General features: G+C 42.0%; 1 protein-coding gene across 1 annotated transcript in view; it reads left to right on the top strand.

Moving 5' to 3' along the window:
- Positions 1-2,640: 2,640 nt before the first annotated feature.
- The window catches only part of sorcs3 (sortilin related VPS10 domain containing receptor 3), a 187,809-nt gene continuing 171,505 nt past the window's right edge, over positions 2,641-18,944 (top strand). The window contains exon 1 of the mRNA XM_046401487.1: positions 2,641-3,509. Coding sequence (XP_046257443.1) covers positions 2,844-3,509 — 666 coding nt within the window. The 5' untranslated portion in view covers positions 2,641-2,843. The remainder of the gene's footprint in view (positions 3,510-18,944) is intronic.

Below are 18,944 nucleotides of genomic sequence, written 5' to 3'. Positions count from 1 at the left end.
AGACTTTGAAGCAGTTTTTAGACCTTAATTTACAGAAATAAAAGGAGAACCATTAACACCACATTAACAACATTAACTTTATCATAAAATAAGGCATTCACAGCAGAAGTGCTTCAAATTAGAAATATGTTTCTTAAGTAACAGAATGATTTTTACAGGTCTCTCTGCTGCCTCGCTGCAGGGAGGACAGAGGGCAGGTTCAGCTACAGACCAGCGGCCCTGGTTCAGAGAGGAATTCAGTGTTTTGCTCAAGGTTTCCCTGTTAAAGGGTCAGGGTTAGCACCAAGCACCAGATCACACGGTCCATATAGACAGCATCATATCACTGTGAGATACGTTTGTGTGGTGTGTCTGAGACAGGCCGTGCTCCTCCAAGGTACAAAATACGTCTTACTTGGATGTTGATTGATTTGAAAAATTCCATCTGATTTATCGTTAAAATGGATTAATAATTTCCACTTCATTAGTAAGCTATGGTAATTGATGAATGGCAGCATCACAAGAGATGGAAAATTTCATTCACTTTCATTAAAATCTCATTACATGGTCCTCTCTGAAATAATTCAGTCTTGGCAGATGTTGATCTGAGATGCTTAGAGTTTTTCTTTGTTGATGGCCTGCTCGGTCACTGTCCTTTTAGGACAGAGAGGGTAGAGACGTTCCCAAGCTTTTAGGCACATCAGACATTAAAGGAGTAGTTTCACATTTTAGGAAATATGCTTATTCGCTTTAGTGCCAATAATTGGACAAGAATTCAGTAGGTATCGTAAAATGAATGAATTTGCAGCAAATGTGAAGAGATCAGGTAGTGAGTAGTGAGCACTTGAAGCGGCTCTGGTTGCTATACTGTTGATCTGGAATCTTGTGATGTATTCACAGAAGAGCAAGTCCATTTCAACATTTAAACACAAGCTTTACATAATGAAAATCAATAAAATTTGTAAAAGTGAGACTGATATGAGGGGAAATGAGCTTTTGCCTGACTCTGTCCAAAGGTAACCAAACCTGCTTACCAGCATCTTTGAAGATCATCAATTAACACATTATATCTTGTTTGCTTAATCCATACAAAAACTGTAGTTTAAAAATGTTAATTCATCATTTTATGAGGGTTTGACTACAGGTCTATTTCCTTGAACCAGACAAGTAACTTTAGCACTATGCTAGGCTAGGTAATCAGTGGCTGGCTCCATCTTCATATTTACCATGCAGACATGTGAGTGGTATTACCCTGTACTTGTAATTGCATCTACCTCTTATTTTGAGACCAATTCAACCACAGTTCAGCTATTCCTTCTGAGAAAAACTAGCCCCACAATAGCAGTGATAACAGTTATGGAGTAAAACCTAAAATCTGGAGCTGAGGGAAATATCTGGCTCTTTAGCTGATAAACGCTCCCGTTCACCAACCAGTCAATAACTGTGTTTAAAGAGGACAAAACAACTGCCCGCTGTAGCCGAGAAGGATTCTGTAAGAGCGCTAAGAGTGAACGAAACCAGTGAAGTTGTTGCAGGCCAGACAGCCAAACAATGAGCCGTAAACGCTCCACAGAGCTGAGGGGAGCTGCAGATTCGGGTGATAATTCTCTGTAGGTTAATCACTAACTGTATGTTCATCGCTAACTGTGGCATATATAAGACAGTATCACTGGTTGCTCTGCCTCTTAAGTTGAAAGCCTATAAAACTTTTTCATGTAGATACGCTTGGAATGTTTTTGAATCCCAGGCACAACATAGTAGATTACTAATGAGTAACCTGCTGCACTGAGGCATACACACTCAAACCAACAGTTATACATAAGAACGAGCTTTCTCTCTCTCTTTCCCACACACTCACATATGCACACACATTCCCTGCTTTTATCATTCCTTGATGCGTCGAGTGCTGCAGCACTGTATCCCAGCACTCCCTCACTCCCCTTTCTCTCGGATGCCTCTAGGCACTGCTTCATTTCCCCCTAGGAGTGGTGCAACTCCCTGCCAATTCTTCCCAATCCATCAGTGAGTGTTCTGCCCCCTCAGGGCTCCTCGTGCACCAGCGTCGTTTTTTTTTTTTTTCTTTCCCATACCATCAGAGTGACCGAGTCTTCTCACTGCAAGGAGGCTGCTTCTGTTTCATTCTTCACATTATGCTGAGTTTGTGCAAGAGTGAGAGATTGGCATGCTGTTTAGGGACATGCCATACTGACAGGAGTGACGAATGTAGGCTGATATAACTGAGAGGCTTCTGGTTGTTGTTTGGAATTGACAAAAGATAGTCAAATAAAATAATGATTATAATAATGATAATTTTAAAGAGTCTTCATTTAAGATAGACCATATTTTAATGTGTGATATCTTGGTGAAAAAGGTGTTAATCCATCTATTGAGCCTTCTGTAGAGTGTTTTAGCCCCCCAGATTTGACGTGGCAGTGCTGAGAAAACAGTAAGATAATAATGTAAAAGTGCAGTCATTTAGTTGGTGTAATTTCATATATGTATTTGTTTATATTTATATCAGGGAAGAGCTAAAGTACTTGTGGAAGGTTCAGTGTCACGGACAGCTCCTCTCTCTCTCTCTCTCTCTCTCCCTCGCTCTCTCTCGCTCTCTCTAACCGTCTCTTCCGGGCGCACACTCGGCAGCTGGCTGTGATACAGCTCCTCCCTCCTGTGTGGTGGCTTTCCCGACCAAAGATCCTTGGACGTGAACAGTTTCGCTGAAGAGCACTTTTGTCCCCCCTCCCCTCAAACAACCAGACGGACAATCGAGGCGTCAGTTATTCCACATCGACCTGAGAAAAGGGAGTTAAGGTGTCGGATAAGGTCTCCAGCGGTCCTTCATCCCCCCCAAATCTCTGTCAGCGATGGAGACTTGGGCTGGCTTCTGCCCAGGCTTGCACTTATCGCTGGGTATCTGGCTGATGATAGCCGCTCATACCCTACAAATTACCAAGGCGGAGATAACTTGCGCATCTTGCCCGTCGCCAGTTCAACTTAATCTGGAGGAATTACAGTTGAGGATGCGCACTCGAGCGACAGAGGAACCGGGCACCCTAAAAAACATCCTAATAGAGTTTCGGGAACTCGGGGTTCCAGACGATTATGAGACAGGCGCTTCTGTCGAGGATGTCTCCCAGCTTCCTCAAGATGTCACTTTTGATGGAGTTAATGCGATTGAAAATGCAACAGTGTCCAGTGAAGAAAACCGCCGCGGCAGTGACAAGGAAGGGGAGCCCGAGAGGGATGAGGATACTGCGCTCCCGAGAGCGAGAAGAAGCGGTCCTGAGTTTGCTGAGTTCAGCGAGAACGGGTGGACCGGTCTGGCTGGCATGGATGCGGGCGTTCAGGAGAATCGGGGCTCGCTGTTAGATGGACACAGGCAGGGAAAGTCCGAGTTCAGATGGAACAGGGACGAAGGGAGAGGGAATAACCGGCAGGATGAGCCCAAGCTCACCAGCAGCACTTTCTCTCTGACTGGGGACTCTGCGCATAACCACGCGGTGGTCTATTGGTCAGGGCAAAACAGCAGCGTAAGTAACCATGAATTACAGTTGTTCCTCTGCACATTCTGTCGCTTTTCACTACTCCACGTTGTACACGAACTCTTCCCCGAGAGTGAGATATTTTGAGCCGCTGGATGAACAAACTCCGTGACGCACAGAGCAGAGACTCGGTGCTCTGTCGCGGCACTGTTAACAGGTGCACTGGAAGCTACAGATGCGCACCGACGCACACTGTTCCCTAAATGCCAGACTTGTGCAGTGACTGTGAATTGTATTCGGACGCGACCTTTGACTCACACAGCAATTACGCACGAAACTCCTGTGTGTTATAAAATCCGTTGTGCTGTTTTGTGACATTACCCTAACGTCTACGCGCGTCTCTATCTTTGTGCATGGTCTGTAAGCCTTTATAAGTTAAATATTTAATTTGTCGGGATTTATAGCCTTAGCGGGAAAAATATTTATGATTTATTCGCAGCGAATTTGAGATATGCTAATGAATGATTCATTTCTCCCAAATGATGTGAGGTTTTTCATCCAAACTAATTGATTGGGGAAGGAGGGAGTCATAAATTATTGCTCGGTCTCCAATAAGGCCTTAAATTCTTTAGATTATGATTTTCTCCTCTGCATGATTGCTCATGCTTCCTTCCAATTTTTGGATTCACTGAGCTGAATACCTGAAAAGAGTGAAATACTGACTGTTTAGGATATTTTTTTTTTAATAAAAAAGATAACCAGCAATGATGCCGTGTTTGTGAAAACACTTTGTAAATGAAAAGGTGTCAGCCCTGGATGCATTATGACATGCTTTCTAAATGGGGGCATTCAGGATTTGTAGGTTGGGTCTTACGCCCATCTACAATAATACTGAACAGGAGATGTGCGCCTTCTCGAATCATTGGTGCCTGCTGGCACGGACTCCGCACTGAACTGTAAGATCCAATAAAATAACACTTCAAGAACATGCTCAATTTCAGACTTGAGACATTAGGATAAATCAACAAATTTAACTTGTTATTATTGCTAATAATAAGTGAACCTTAATAATAATCAGTTCCCTTACTCTCTGGATACACAAGTACAACATGCAGTTCGGTGAGTGTCAACATAAGCAGCTCAAAGACAAGGGCAACCTGGTGCCATAACATGTGTAAACCTTTACATCAGCACTAGATAGTTCTGACAGTACTACAGAGAATGACACCAACCACATTCAGCTCCATTCTCTCTGTGAACTGTATTAAAAAAAAATCCTCTTCCACAAGAGGACACTCATATGAAGAGAATAATGAGATAAAATGAATCAAAGTCATTTACACAACCATGTAAGCTCACAGGCAGCCAATGGGCTTGTATTAGTGGTTTCACAAGCTTAATTTGTTGTTGTGGCTGCTTCTCTCTCTTTATTCCATTTGAAAAAAAAAAATCCCACATATTCAGTCTTGTCTGAACTGATTATGACATGGTGCATGCACTTGTTTTTTAACCCGCAGTGAAGACTGAGGCACTGAAAAGGAGGATGTGTGTGTGTGTGTGTGTGCATACATGTGCATGCAGGACCACACGAGTGTGTGCTGGATGGAGAGGGTGACGAGGTTATTGAATGCTGCTGCCCTGAGCTTTAAATCTTTAATAATTATCTTGAAGACTGAGGCTTCTATTTTAAAGTGTCCCCTTCCTTTGTGGCAGAAAGAAGGGAAATCAGGCCTGGCCTCGAGCGCATCCTCAAGAGAGGCTATCTGCTACTTAATCTTCATTGGCCATTGGTGCTTGTTCTGGTGATGAATGGAGTGGAAGGACAAAGAGATTGAGCTTGAAGTCCTCTAACTTAACTGCAGCAGTAGTTAAGTTAGAGTAAGAGTGAGTGGCTGGCTAATGGGATGACCAGCTGGTTGGATGAATGGCCAGCTTGTTTCCATCACTTTAATCTTGAATGTATATTCATCACCCTTTGTGGGATCCTTCATTTTTCACCTGACTCTACTTCAGGGACCCTTCAAACCACTGGAGGCGTTCTGTAGATCCTCTGGTAAGACCTATACCATAAAATACCCCTGGTTCTATTCCAGAGGGGCACATCTGTTGTGTGGTAAACTTATGTTTATCTCAATGGTCCCTGTTTCAAACAACAACAACAAAAAAAACCCCAAAAACTTTTTCACATCCAATGGTTAGGTTGTCCTGACAAGTTTTGACCTCTTGTTGAACATGAATGGAACAATGCAAATCCAGCATGACAGTGTAATCTCTTCAGAAGGAGCCAGTATTTCCACCCAATCAACAATCAACATTGGTTTCTTCTAACGCTGACCACAATCTGTCAGCCTAAACCAAATCATGACCTCTGAAGTGTGACTTTAATAACATTGTTAGGTTTCGTTTAAGCCAAGAACACCATGTTTTCCCAAAGGGTATCATGAAGTTTTTGACAATGATCATCACATATCCATGACCCACTAGTTTTTTAACCATAAGCATGACGGTTGTCTAATCAAATAAACCTGAAATCAGACATCAGACTCAGAGTCTCCAGAGAAGGCTACTTGGTTTTTGGCGATCATAAAAAATTGTCCCATCTGCTAATCAGGGTTTCTTTTCATTTTGAGCACAATCTTTCTCTAACCTTGGCCAATTATTATTTTTTTTAACCATGGCCACACCGTGGTATAATCTTAACCAAGTACTAAATAGTCTCTTTCGTCTGACTTTGACATCAGAGGCTATTGTTCATGTCGTTTGTTTCTTGACACCAATGCTACGATCTTTCCCTAACCTTGACAAACCGCTTTTTAACCAGAAGCAGTTAGCCAAGTAGTTTTTTTCTCAAACCAAACCAAACAGTGGCCAAAGAGCTAACATTTCACATTTCATTTTGGTAGAAAATTATGCATCTTGAGTTACTGACAGACTTATTGGACGGGGGTGCTCTCTTCCACTTACATTTAGGCAAGATATCAAACTCCTTCCTGCTCAACCATTTCATTCGCCTGGACTAAAACATAAATGTAAATGAATCCAGCAGGCTGACTGGCACACTGTTTGTTGGGATTTTCTCTCAGTCTTATTTCAGCCAGATTGGTCGGCTGTGTCTTGTTCTGCCACTGCCTCTGGGAGACTTGATGTGGCTGTGGTTTCCCTGGGGGGATGCTGTGTCCTTTGAGGCATGTACACAAGGCTAATGCACTCTCAGTGTCTCCGTGCACCTGTCCAACTTGCCGTCTCTGCGCCAGCCTCTTTCTCTTTGTCTGTTGTTGTATGTGTCTTCATGTCTGTGCCTCAGGCTTGCGCAGGTTCTGCCCAAGCCTTAACGGTAGACATTAACTGAGAATGTAGAGGTAGAAATGTTTAGACTAACTGTCATTTATTATATTCATGGGTATGATTCTGGTGAAGCATTCCTACAACGAAGTGACAAGTTCTTTCCTGAAGTGTCTTTGAGGTTGTGTAATCCCCCCACCTTCAGCAGACATGAGCATATTGGCATTGTGACTGACAGCTTGAATACAAAATGGATAGCAGTGCCTCTTATAATGTGGTCTTAAAACATTCATGTCTTCTAAGGGAACCTTGAGATTTTCAACAGCATAATCACAATGAATAAGGGAAGTGTGACTATAGATATCAGCATATTTAGTCGATAGCTCAGGACAGGACATCAGCTTTTCGGCTGATCAACACTTTATTTTCACGCCTAGATGTTTTTTTTCATGTGCTGTAGCACATGGCGCTGTCTTTGATGTCCCTTCATCTGTCCTGCATTGCCAGCTTTGAGGGAAAATTAACGTAAGATGGTGTGAGTATAGGCTCGACTTGAGTGGTCTTTAAAGTCTTTGGAATTCATGCAGAGACGGGTCAGTCAAATCAGGCAAGTCATCAATAGAGCCATGTGCTTTGTGTGTGTGTGTTTGAAATTCCCAAATACCTCTTGAGAACTGGAGAAACACATGCAGCCTGAATCGTATTTGAAAGCAAAAATGTCATGCAGCAAAAACACGTCTTTTATGCATGTATAAGGGATTTGACGGTGAAGACTAGATAAAGACAATACTAATTTTTGCAGGATTCTTTTGAAACAAGTGCTTTATCAACCTGATTGGCTGCTATTTGCATGTTATGGTCATTATATTCACCATCCATAGTGTAAAACAAGCCCAGAGACCCACCAGTAAGCACACAGCCTTGTGCAGCATTTCCAACCAGGGTCTCTGCAGTGAGGGACATGATTTAGGATGTAGAGGCAGGTCTTGTTCCCACTCACTTTCCATCAACCCATCTCCCCCCTCGGCCTAAATTACTGATGGTAATACATTATAAAGTTGTTTCTTTCCATCTCTCTCCCGCTACCCTGGTGGCTCTCTGCTCTGGAGGAAGAAAGACGAGAGTAAAACGAGAATATCATAAATAATGTAGCCCTTTCAGCGGGCCTTGTCTGCCTTATCCCTGATCTCTCCTTCTTACTCCCCCTCCTGTAATTAGTGTCTACAAAGTTGCTTCCCATACCTTGTTTTTTTGTTGTTGTTGTTTTGTTTTTTTTTTGGGGGGGGGGGGGGTTGGCATTGAAAGTATGATATCGTGGCAAGAAGCCATGTGCCATTGGCCACAGAACATGAATTGAGACTGGGTCTTGACTGGCCCCCAGAGCAAAACTCTTGGCTGCAGTTACTGAACAGTGGGCCTTGGGCTGAGGCTCTCGCTTGACCTCTTGATGCCATGCAGTGTGGTTTTAAAAGCATGTTACGTCACCTAATGCTTGCACTTCATGCCTAAGCTTTCAAATGTCATGTGTTGGATGCGTGGCACAATGTTTGGTTGGTCATATTTCATTTTTGGATGCCTTAGATAGACAGATATAGAAAGACACATAGGTTTATGGAACACAAGAACAGAACAAATAATACAGAGGCAAAATAAAGCAAATAAGCATTATACAAATGAATAGACAGAGCAATATTGCACATGTTTGAGCACTCAGAAAATAGCACACACAGTTAACTTTGAAATATCACCAAAAATATATAGTTAAGTCTGAAATATAACAAATCCAGCTCTTCCCTTTTCCCAGTGTTAACTAGGTCAGCACAGTTTCAAACCAGTTTTATAACTTCTGTTAAAGGTCATCAGATGCACTTAACCATGTCACATAATATTAAAGCTCTTTACAGTGCTCAGCACAGAAATGCTACCACATTAAGGAAGCCATTCAGGAAACCATCCAATCAGGATGCACTGCACCTGCTGCTGCAGCACGCCACGGATCTCAGATCACATCAAACCACTAAAAGCTTTGAAGCTATGAGCATGTGCATAGTAGAAATCCAGCCAGTCGGACAAGACGCTTTAAGGCTGCGTTTGCCAAACTTAATGGCCTCATTATGTTTCCTGTATGATTGCCACGTTTGGCTGAGGCACTGATGGAAGCCACCTCGCTACGACTTCAGAGAGTTGAGTATAATCATACGCTTGGCCACTGATCCCATTCGGCAGCACAAGGGTGCTGACATTATCCGTGTGAGGGAAAGAGTGTGAGGTTGAGAGAAGTGTGCATGTGTAAGTATATGTGTGTTAATTACAGTGGTACACCCCAGTGTCGGATTTAATTTAGTTTAATTTCTATTCTATTAAATGCCTTTTCTTTATCTGGGGTGCCCAGAGAATGCAGTTTACCACCTAGCAGCGTGTCTCTTTCCCTTGCCTTCCTCTTACCGTGCGCAGTTTGAACACCTATGGATTGACTTGAGGAATATTGAGCTTCGAGTCTGAATCTTCCAAGTCCCAGAGGCACAGTGCATCTTGACCTTATCCACTTTTTTTTTTCTAAGCCAAGTGCGATACCTTGTAATGTTGATGTGACTTGCCATTTCCAAACACAGGCAAGCCGTGGAGAGTGGCCAGGCGATGAGCACGTAATAATGTCAGACCACAGTGAAGCGATAGACTGCATGCTGTGTTTCTTTCTCTGCCTCGCCCTGTATTCGCTTCGTCTCTCTCTCTCTCTCTCTCTCTCTGTCCTCCCTCAGCAGGCACTGTCCCTCCTACGCATTGATATGACTTCACTGGGTCACACATACACAAAATCGTAGGCATCCAGCGACATGGTTGCTTGTTTGCATGCAAAGGGGTAAACACAACGCTGCATGCGTGGACACACGTGGTCATGTAAAAAAATAAATAAATAAGATAATGGACACACATAGACAAACATGAACACACACACGCCCTCAATCATTCTCAGTGTCACGTCGCACTCTCGGTCGGAGTGAGTGGTGTCGTGCCTGGAGGAGGTTGTCATTGATGGAGACTAATGTTGACACATCACACCCCAGGACCTGCAGTCAATTAACACATTGTCTAATTAAAGTGATCTACTGGTTTATCTATGAGAGATTGAAAGTGGCTGTAAAATGGGTCCACGCTGCATTAACTTTACAATCAGGTCTGCTCTTTTATTTCTATTTGGATTTTAATGGTAATAACCTGCTTAAACATTCCCCCATTACCAGTCAGATTGTGCAAGCATCTTTCATTGATGGTGCCAGGTGACAGATGCACATGATTCTGGACTTCTATTTCCTGTTAATACCCCTCTCAAGCTGCACAAAATGCTTAAGCAGCCTCCATACGTGACTGAACTTTTGACTGTCCACAGTATCGCGTGGAACTCAGCTTGAAAAGTGCCCTTTAAATAAATCATTGCTCAACCGACTACAAGTCATTTCCCTCCCCCTCTATGGTTTGCACTTACTTCTTTTGGAAGGGGACCGCATTACATTTCGATCAAACACAGTAATTGTCTCTTATTTACCCAAGCCTTCATGCTGAGCTGCCTTTAAAATTTTAATGATGCTGTAACAGTTGTTTGAACTGCTTGACGGTTATGGTACTAATGTAAGCACGTCTTATAAAGGAAAGTAGAGTGGTCATGGATATGAATGAATTATTAATCCTCGTGGTCTTTTATAGGTGTTTTCAGCGAGGGTTGAGCTTCCACTGGAACAGAAAGCACAGTGGTTTCACATAATACTGCCTTTGAAACTTTGAACTACAAACCAAGGAAAAGGTATTGCTAACGATCCCTTTTGTTAGCCACTAAACTGAGGTGACTCTAACGGTGCAAGTCTTCCCACTGAGGCCCTGTTAAAAAGGTATGTAGGTAGGTCTATAATGTAGTACAATGTACCTAATACTACCTTATTCAAAATGTCTCTTCTTGTTAAGACATGCCACTTCCTCCTCACAGAGTTTCCAGGTGGTCTTGTTGTTATTATGGATTGTCCTGTTTCCTCAGAGTAGCAACTACCAACAACTTAGGACAAAAGTTTGAGCTTATTCATCCGTTTAGTTTCTAATGGAGACGTGCCTAGCAGGACTGGATCACCAGTTGGCCTTCATTTTCCTGGGGCTTTTCATGCCCAGTGGCAGACAGAGCTGCATAGTGAAAGTGAGTTTCATAAGTTCATAATCCATCTAAGCGCTGCTGGGGTGATTATTTTGTTGTTGTTTCATTGTTCAATCAACATTTACTGTAATAATGACACGTCAAAGCGCAAAAGTTGCCTATTGCCATTTTAACTCCTATGCTGACACATTTCGGTGGTGCACTTTGAGGCTGTACTATGGTGATGGTATTAGACTGCAGTATGATGAAAGGTGTTTCTAATATTATGTCAAGCTCAGGAAAGTAATCATATCTCTGACATGATCTCAGTGACAATTAAAAATTAATCTGAACTGGCAACATGGTCAAGTGGCCAAGGTCGTTCTCAACTTTAAAGGGGAAACTATGTAACATTGAAAGAAGAAATAACATACTTTCTCTCTTGATAATGAATGTGTCAAATTTATAAATATATATAGGCAAAAATATATGTGAATTTACAAATTTATTTAGGCTCTCTCGCTCAGTTGAATACACTTAGTGATTTTGCTTCTACAGCAGTACTTGGTCTGATTTGCATCACGCTGGTTTCTAATTTTCTGGTCACTTAGGCAAAATATCTGTCAAATGTCATTTGGTATGTTATTCATCTGATGATTATTTTCAGTAATCTTTGAGAGTTGGCATCATGATCCAACAGACAACAAGCTGTTGCCACCTGTAATCTGGTTTGTTTATCTAATACACAGAGGAATGAGGCTGTTGCTTTCTGTCTGTTCTCAGTGTATAGGGAGGAGAGACGATTGCATTTGTCCATGTGCATTGCTCTTGTTTGCTGCCAGGTTGTCACATTTTTAGATGATCAATAGTTAAGATGTGTAGATGTGCGTGTTTTTGTGCATAAGTGTGGCGGATATACGTATGCGCTTGTCTGTGCGTGCTGTATGTGTGTATTCAAAAACATACACACATAATGTGCGTTCCCGCTAATGGATGGGAGCTGCCTCTAACACATAAAAACCTAATGAAGCACAATAAATTAGGAGTTGTCAGCTTTGTCTTATTTAAAATACAAAGCAAGCATCAGAGCTTGAGCTCAAAAAGTTCAGTTCGTATTCATTTCCCCAGTGGGTAATTTGTTTCCATCAAATAAAAGCAGAAATACAACACTGCAGGAAAAACATGCTGCAGATGGATATATAATCATATACAGCAAACCCATAATGAAAAAGAAAGTCTCTGCTTTACATTAACCCTGACAGCTCAATAATCTGTCTTTTTCTTGCTGCTGTAATAAAGACATTGCACAAGTGGCCCCACTTCCACCTCCATCGCCCGTTTTCCCACTTTTTCTGTTCCTGTACTTTATTCATGGCGTCTCAAATCGAGGTAGTACTGAATACAAGCAGTAATGTTGAGTAATGAGTGGTAACAGGCGTGTAACTAAATAAACACCCTTAGTCTGACACTTTTTACGTGCTCCAGCTAGCGAGCCCTTTTTTGCCTGCGTCAACAGCACAGTGATTTTCTGCAGTGTGGCTTGTCGTGCTGAGAGCAGCACATAAAAGGTAGCATCAGTGAGGGCCTGTTCTTTTTTAATGTAGAATTTTATCACCTTTTTTTTTTTGCAGTAGTTGTAATGAAGACAGCTTCTTGAATATTCACTTATTTTGCTGTGTCTTGTGTTGAACAAAAGTTTGTGTAGTTAGTCATCCTGAACCTGGCACCTCCTAGTATTTTTCTTGTCCCAGAGTAGAAGCTTAAACCTTCAAAATCCCAATAATTCTCAGCGAAGGTAGCCACTGTGGTGCCCCAGTCCTGTCACAGAGAGACTGATAGTGGGCCTTTACAATCAATGGTGCTCAGTATCTTTCCTGGTGTGTCATATGGCTTCAGGCCACAGTGAAAATAAAAGAGTTCAGCCACAGTTAGACTTTTTTTGGCAACTGTATTTCCATGCAGTTTAAGAACAAGCCTACGTTTATTAATATTTTAGACCTTAAAAATGAATCGAATGTGATAGGTGTCAGTTGTAGGGCTAAAATAATATTAGCTAGGTCTGTACAGAGCTTTTTAGTTTCTTTTAGGGCAGTTTTGATTTACAGCCTACTCTTTCACTGTATGGTCCCTTCTCACAACTCTAACACAAACTTATGTCAAAGATGGATAACAAAGACAACTGAACATTTGGCAAGCTATAAATATTGCCCTCAGAGATGGAGGAAACCAAAATAGAGTTAAAACTAAAGTGACTTACTGATGCATACTGTCAGGCGGCTAAAAACCTCCTGATGCCAAATGGTAATGTCTGCTGGGAGTGTAAGCATGTAACTGTTAGCTAACACTTAGACATCTTTCACCAGGTATATTGTAGGGGCTGAATTATCTTTTTTGCTGCTTGCTGACTGAATCTTGTTATATTTGGACTGGCATTCCCATCCACAATGGAATTTCATCTTAATATCTTTTCTCACACAGCACAAATGTCTCCCATTGACTCACACAGCATGTTGGTGATGGTAGCCATATGCCAAAGCCCTTTTAATTATCACACATTATCCCAGAGCTTGACCTTTTCATCTGGGAGATGAACAGAAACATGACAGAAAAAGTGGACAAAACCTGCAAAATGGCAACATCAGTGAGATCATCTTTACTCTGGAAATACCTGGATATAAAAATAAATCCACACAGTGGTAATCTAATATTATAACTACTTAGCATGATTTGGACAAAAGACATAGAAGCAATTCAATGTGTCTGTTAATTATGTCTTGGACATCAATACAACAATATCTCTGTGGTCTGGGATGACCACGGGTCTCTCTTTAACAATGAGTATGTTATTGTGTAATCTTCAAAAGTGAGTCAGTTATATAAAATGCTATGAATTATGAATTGTGTCCCATTTTCAGTGTGTGGTCTGCCCAGACTCTGACGGTATCAATTATCTTGAAGCGGATAGATCTCATTCCAGTCCCTATCTGATTTTAAACATGTCAGTGTAAAGACATAATGGAATTTAAATGGAACCACTCAAATTGAAGCAATGATTTGTTGCATGGAGAGTGCTTTGTAGCAACTTTATTTAATGAATTCTATTCGGTTCAGTGCCTTGAATTCTGACTCACCTTGTAATTTGTTCTGCGGATGTAGCTTTGGAGTGAGCTATTATGCTCATTATGTATCTATACATTCAGCTTGATTCTAAGTGGGCTAATCCTCTCTCTTCTGAAGACATGGACACAGTCTGAAATAATTACTGAAAAGGTAGAAACAGACCTGTTTTTTTTTTTTTTTCTTTCTCACAGTGTTTATCTTTGGAGGATGATATCCCATTGATAAGTACTGGGAATGCAGATAGGAAAGTGGAGGCTGTGTATGATTATTAACATTCACTGAGGTAGGGCCACAAGTGAAGGTATCTCTACATCATCCAGACGAGTGAGATGGATGAGGGGAGTGGGGACCAAGAGAAACTAGGCCTTGTTGGGAACCCACAGAGTAGCATGCAGCTCTGAAGAAACCCAGCCCAGGTAATTATCACGTCACACCACTTAAATACAAATGAACATGCTTTTTCACAGTGGAGAGCAGTTTAATCAAGTGTGTTTGTTTGTGTCTGTGTGTGTATTTGGGTTTGTCCTCCAATTGTTCTTGTTTGATTTTCATGTATGTGTGTCTCTCAGCACTTTACCCTAGCACATTTCCTAAAAAAAAAACAAAAGCTCAACACTTGTACTCGGTCGGTCATTTTTTTTTCACTGTTTTCCTCTCAGTCCACTGCTGTGTTTCCCACCAGCAGCCTGGCACAACATCCAGCCAGTAGTAAGGAGGGTGACTCTTGCTGTCATTGCCATGGTGCCACATTTGCCGCCTGCCTGCCTGTCGGCTGCTCCTGAGGCAGTGCCTTTGTCCATCACTAGAGGGAGTGGGTAGCCTAAAGAATAATGAAATGCAATATGAACTGCAGGACAGCAGGACAGAGGAAAGAGTAGAGCGAGAGGGGGAAACCACCGATTATTCATTACTCTTATTTTAGAGCTGTAGCCACGTTGTGCCCTGTGCGGCTACAGTGCACATACTTTAAACAAAAAGATGCTGTATACGTGGCTGGATGAATGTCACTGGACAAATGTCACGCTAAGATTCTGAGACTGTGATTAAAATGAACAGATATGGAATTTACTCAGTGTGTGTCTGTCTATGTGTTTGTGTGTGATGAGAGAAGGCAGGTGGAAGCCTTACAGAGTCAGATGGATGGAAACATGACAGCAGCAGACATTGGCTGGGTGATACCACGGACTTGGACTCTCACAAAGCAGCAAGCTCAGTGCATGCTAAATATTACAGCGCATCTCCTGCAGCATCTCAAATCTGTTCCCTCCTCTGTTCCTCACAAGTAGATCAGGCCCTGCTTGTCTCTCCCAGCTGCAGCCTGAGCCTGTTTGCTGCCCTTTCACAGCTCACTTACCACACATGAAAATGTTTATGTGGTCCTAATTGAATTTAGAGCTACATGGTTTACCAGATAGAAAAGCATTTGTAGAGCAGGCTGCTACAAGAGAGATAATCCGGCTAGTAAAGATTCTTTGCCTCTGCAGCCTATCTCTGCATTTAAGGAGCTTTAGTTTTAGCCATCCCTGGGAAAGGGAATTTATGTGGAGCCAAATCTTAGCAGTACTGTGCCTGGGGATGCAATGGTCACAGAGTGGCAAATGATTTCACTGTGGCATTTCATTCATTTTCCCTAAAGCAAGAGGTGTGTCAGCTGACCTTTATCATTTTTTTCCCGCTGCTCAGGACAGTGTTGGTTGTCTGTCCCTCTGTGTGGCCAAAACTTATGACCAGGGCAAGACATTTCCACAGATGGATGTAGAATTTTGTTATTCATGAGGCCACCATCAGCTGAAAATTTCCACATTTACACAAAAAAATCTGACTAGCACATAGCCATAAAAAAATTGTGTGCACATTCATATTCCCCAGAGGGTCATCCCTGTCATTTTTGGCCCTTTTTTCAGGAGCTTTTCACTAGTGCCACCTTCAGAACAGACAGGCTAAGACAGGACAAAACGCGTTAGGATTCCGTCCTTGGCCAGTGATGTGGAATTTACCACTTGACTATCCCAGGGCTGGTTTATTTTTGAAGCATTATTTTAAGATGTTCTTGCTTTGCTTTGCATCACTCATGTGAGGAAAGAGACAGGAGATGACAGGTTGACATTGAAACACATAGATAATGTCCTTCACACAGACTGTAGATTGTACTGATTGTCTATTGCTGTGGTAAGGTCGCGTGGTACAGAATGATTGGCATTAGTTATCAAAATATACAGTGTAATAACTATAACTAATGTGTTTTTCCACATTGTAACTTTACATAAGTGGGAATAGCAGAGCAATATTGGCATGTTTTGCTCAGTGTCTGTCATTTCCTATTTTCTTGTGGAGAGAATGTCAATACAGAAGTGGAAGCAGCCTTCCAATATATTCCTGTGATATTCACATGTCATCACCATGCCAACAAAGACACGCCTGGGCGTCCCTTGCAACTTGAGGCAGCTGAATTGTCAACACAAGTTCACAGGTCAGGGGATGTGTGGTCACCATCTCCCTGACTGCCCACCCAGAGTATTAAAGTGTTGATAGGAGGGGACACAGGCTATGGGTCAAACCAATCAATGACATATACGGGGGGAGAGTGACAACACAACGGAACTGAAACAGTTTATAAATAATTCTGTGCTTTGGACAAGCACAGCGAAATAGTTTTGCATGGAAATTAAAGTAATCTAAATTAAAATCTTTCACTTTATTCAGTTTGCAATTTCATTTCTCAGTACAGTTAACTGGTAATTCTTTTCAGTGATGCACAACCACACATATTTTCATAACAGAGACTAAATGAGGATCAAACAATGCCAGCAAGTGCACATTTTAGCATTTTAGTGAAATGAGCATGTTGGTTGTCTATCGAGCGTTTTGCAGTAAATTACAAGTTTGCTGCACGTTGTGTTTTACCGCACCTGTGCATATACTGTATGTACGTACACACAGATACATACACTGTCAAATTCTTTAAAAAATGTAGTCGCAGTTAATATTTTCTTATCAGCTGGATATCAAAGAGCCTTGATCCATAACAGGCGACATTCCTGCTGTTGCTCGGCTGTGCAGCACGAGGGGGGCCTGAGGAATCCATTTGAAAGAATCTGAATACACGGGAGTCTGGGGAGCATCATTTTTTGCTCTGCTGCATCGAGTCATCATGGAGTGGGTAATTCAGCGGAGTGGAAAGTGCTCTATCAGGAGGCAGACAAAGAGCGTGCCAACATGCCAAGCTCCCACTCAGGCTCAAAACTTTGATGCAACATCGAGACAAGATAATAGCTAATTACAGCAGGAATGTGACTCTGAAATAAGTGCAAAGGGAATGTAGGAATATCTAATGCCTCTTGTTATCCACAGTATACTGATTCTGTAATCACCTTCATCTTTTTGTGTAGAATTTTCCATTTTGGCTGGACAGTATATGTGTGAAACAGTTTGTCTGCAATGTGTAGGTGTGTGTGCACATGTACACGTTGTCAGCGTAGATACCATGCTCGCAGTGTTATAGAGAGTGACATGCAGTGTGGGTGGATTCACAATTCGGACCATATCTGCTCCTCAGGCTCTGATGAAGCATGGTGGGGTCTCGGACTGAAATTATTGAAAGAGCCCACTCCACACTTTTCTGTGCTCCCTCGGGGGCTGCCGCTGTGGTGGAAAACTTCTCCCATTGCTGTGCTGAATAGCACTAGGATAGAGCTGAGGCTCAGAGCAACTGTAAAGAGGAACTGCAAACTTGACACCGTGGTGATATTGCCACAGTGGCCGGGTGTGAATAATCAGCGATAAGTTGTTACTGCTATTCAGAGTACTAAGCAGTAGACAGAGCTTGGATGGATCGTGACTGTGCTGGGACTCCTGGGAAATATGTCTATTTGGAGCAAAAGGATTTGTGTCGGGGCATAGTGACCAGGTTCCACCCCTGAAGGGAGCCCTAAATCCCCAAACAAACAACACATGGACACACACACATTCCTTTAGTTTCTCTTTTTAATATAAAGTGCTTGGACTTACCTTGGGAGTTTCTATTGTATGCTCCACTGTATATCAGAGAGAATTACTGTACTTTGTGCATCCATCACATTTATTTGACAGCTGCAGTTACTAGTGTCTTCACAGATTAAGATTTTACATTAAAACCTCCATCCATCCATTTTCTATACCGCTTATCCGTCAGGGTCGCGGGGGGGCTGGAGCCTATCCCAGCTGACTACGGGTTCACCCTGGACTGGTCGCCAGTCAATCGCAGGGCTGACACACAAAGACAAACAACCACACACTCTCACACTCACACCTAGAGGCAATGTAGAGTAGCCCATTAACCTAATGTGCATGTTTTTGGTATTGTGGGAGGAAGCCGGAGAACCCGGAGAAAACCCACGCAGGCACAGGGAGAACATGCAAACTCCACATAGAAGGGCCCAGAGAAGGGCCATTCGAACCTGGAACCCTCTTGCTATGAGGCGACAGTGCTAACCACTGCACCACCGTGCCGCCCACATTAAAACATATCAGTATAAAATATGATGCATTATTAAAGACTGCACTGCTAACCTAGATGCAAAGAAAACCTAATCAACCCCCCACAATCAGCTGTTAACATAAGGTTTTTAATAATGAGTCTTGGTATTACTATAAATGTCTGTTTCACATAGAGAATATTGAATACAGTATCTTACTAGGAAATAGCAAGGAATGCTATTACAAAAATTTATTTGATTGAGCAAAAAACTAAAATTGGAAATCCTTAAACACAAGCAGTTGTACAAGAAATTTGCCAATAAAAAAGCCAAAAATACAAATTCAACTCAAGAATAATTTGATCAAACATTAAGACATTTGATGATGACACCAGACATTGGATTCCAGTACTACTATGGACATATTTCTGTCGGAAACAAAGAAGTATGTAGGTTATGAACCATAAACATATATCAATAATTTGTCTTTTTTGAATAAAACACAGGTTA

The sequence above is a fragment of the Scatophagus argus genome, chromosome 2 (genome assembly GCF_020382885.2).
Source record: "Scatophagus argus isolate fScaArg1 chromosome 2, fScaArg1.pri, whole genome shotgun sequence".
Taxonomy (NCBI): domain Eukaryota; kingdom Metazoa; phylum Chordata; class Actinopteri; family Scatophagidae; genus Scatophagus; species Scatophagus argus.
This window is presented reverse-complemented; position numbering and strand designations above follow the sequence as displayed.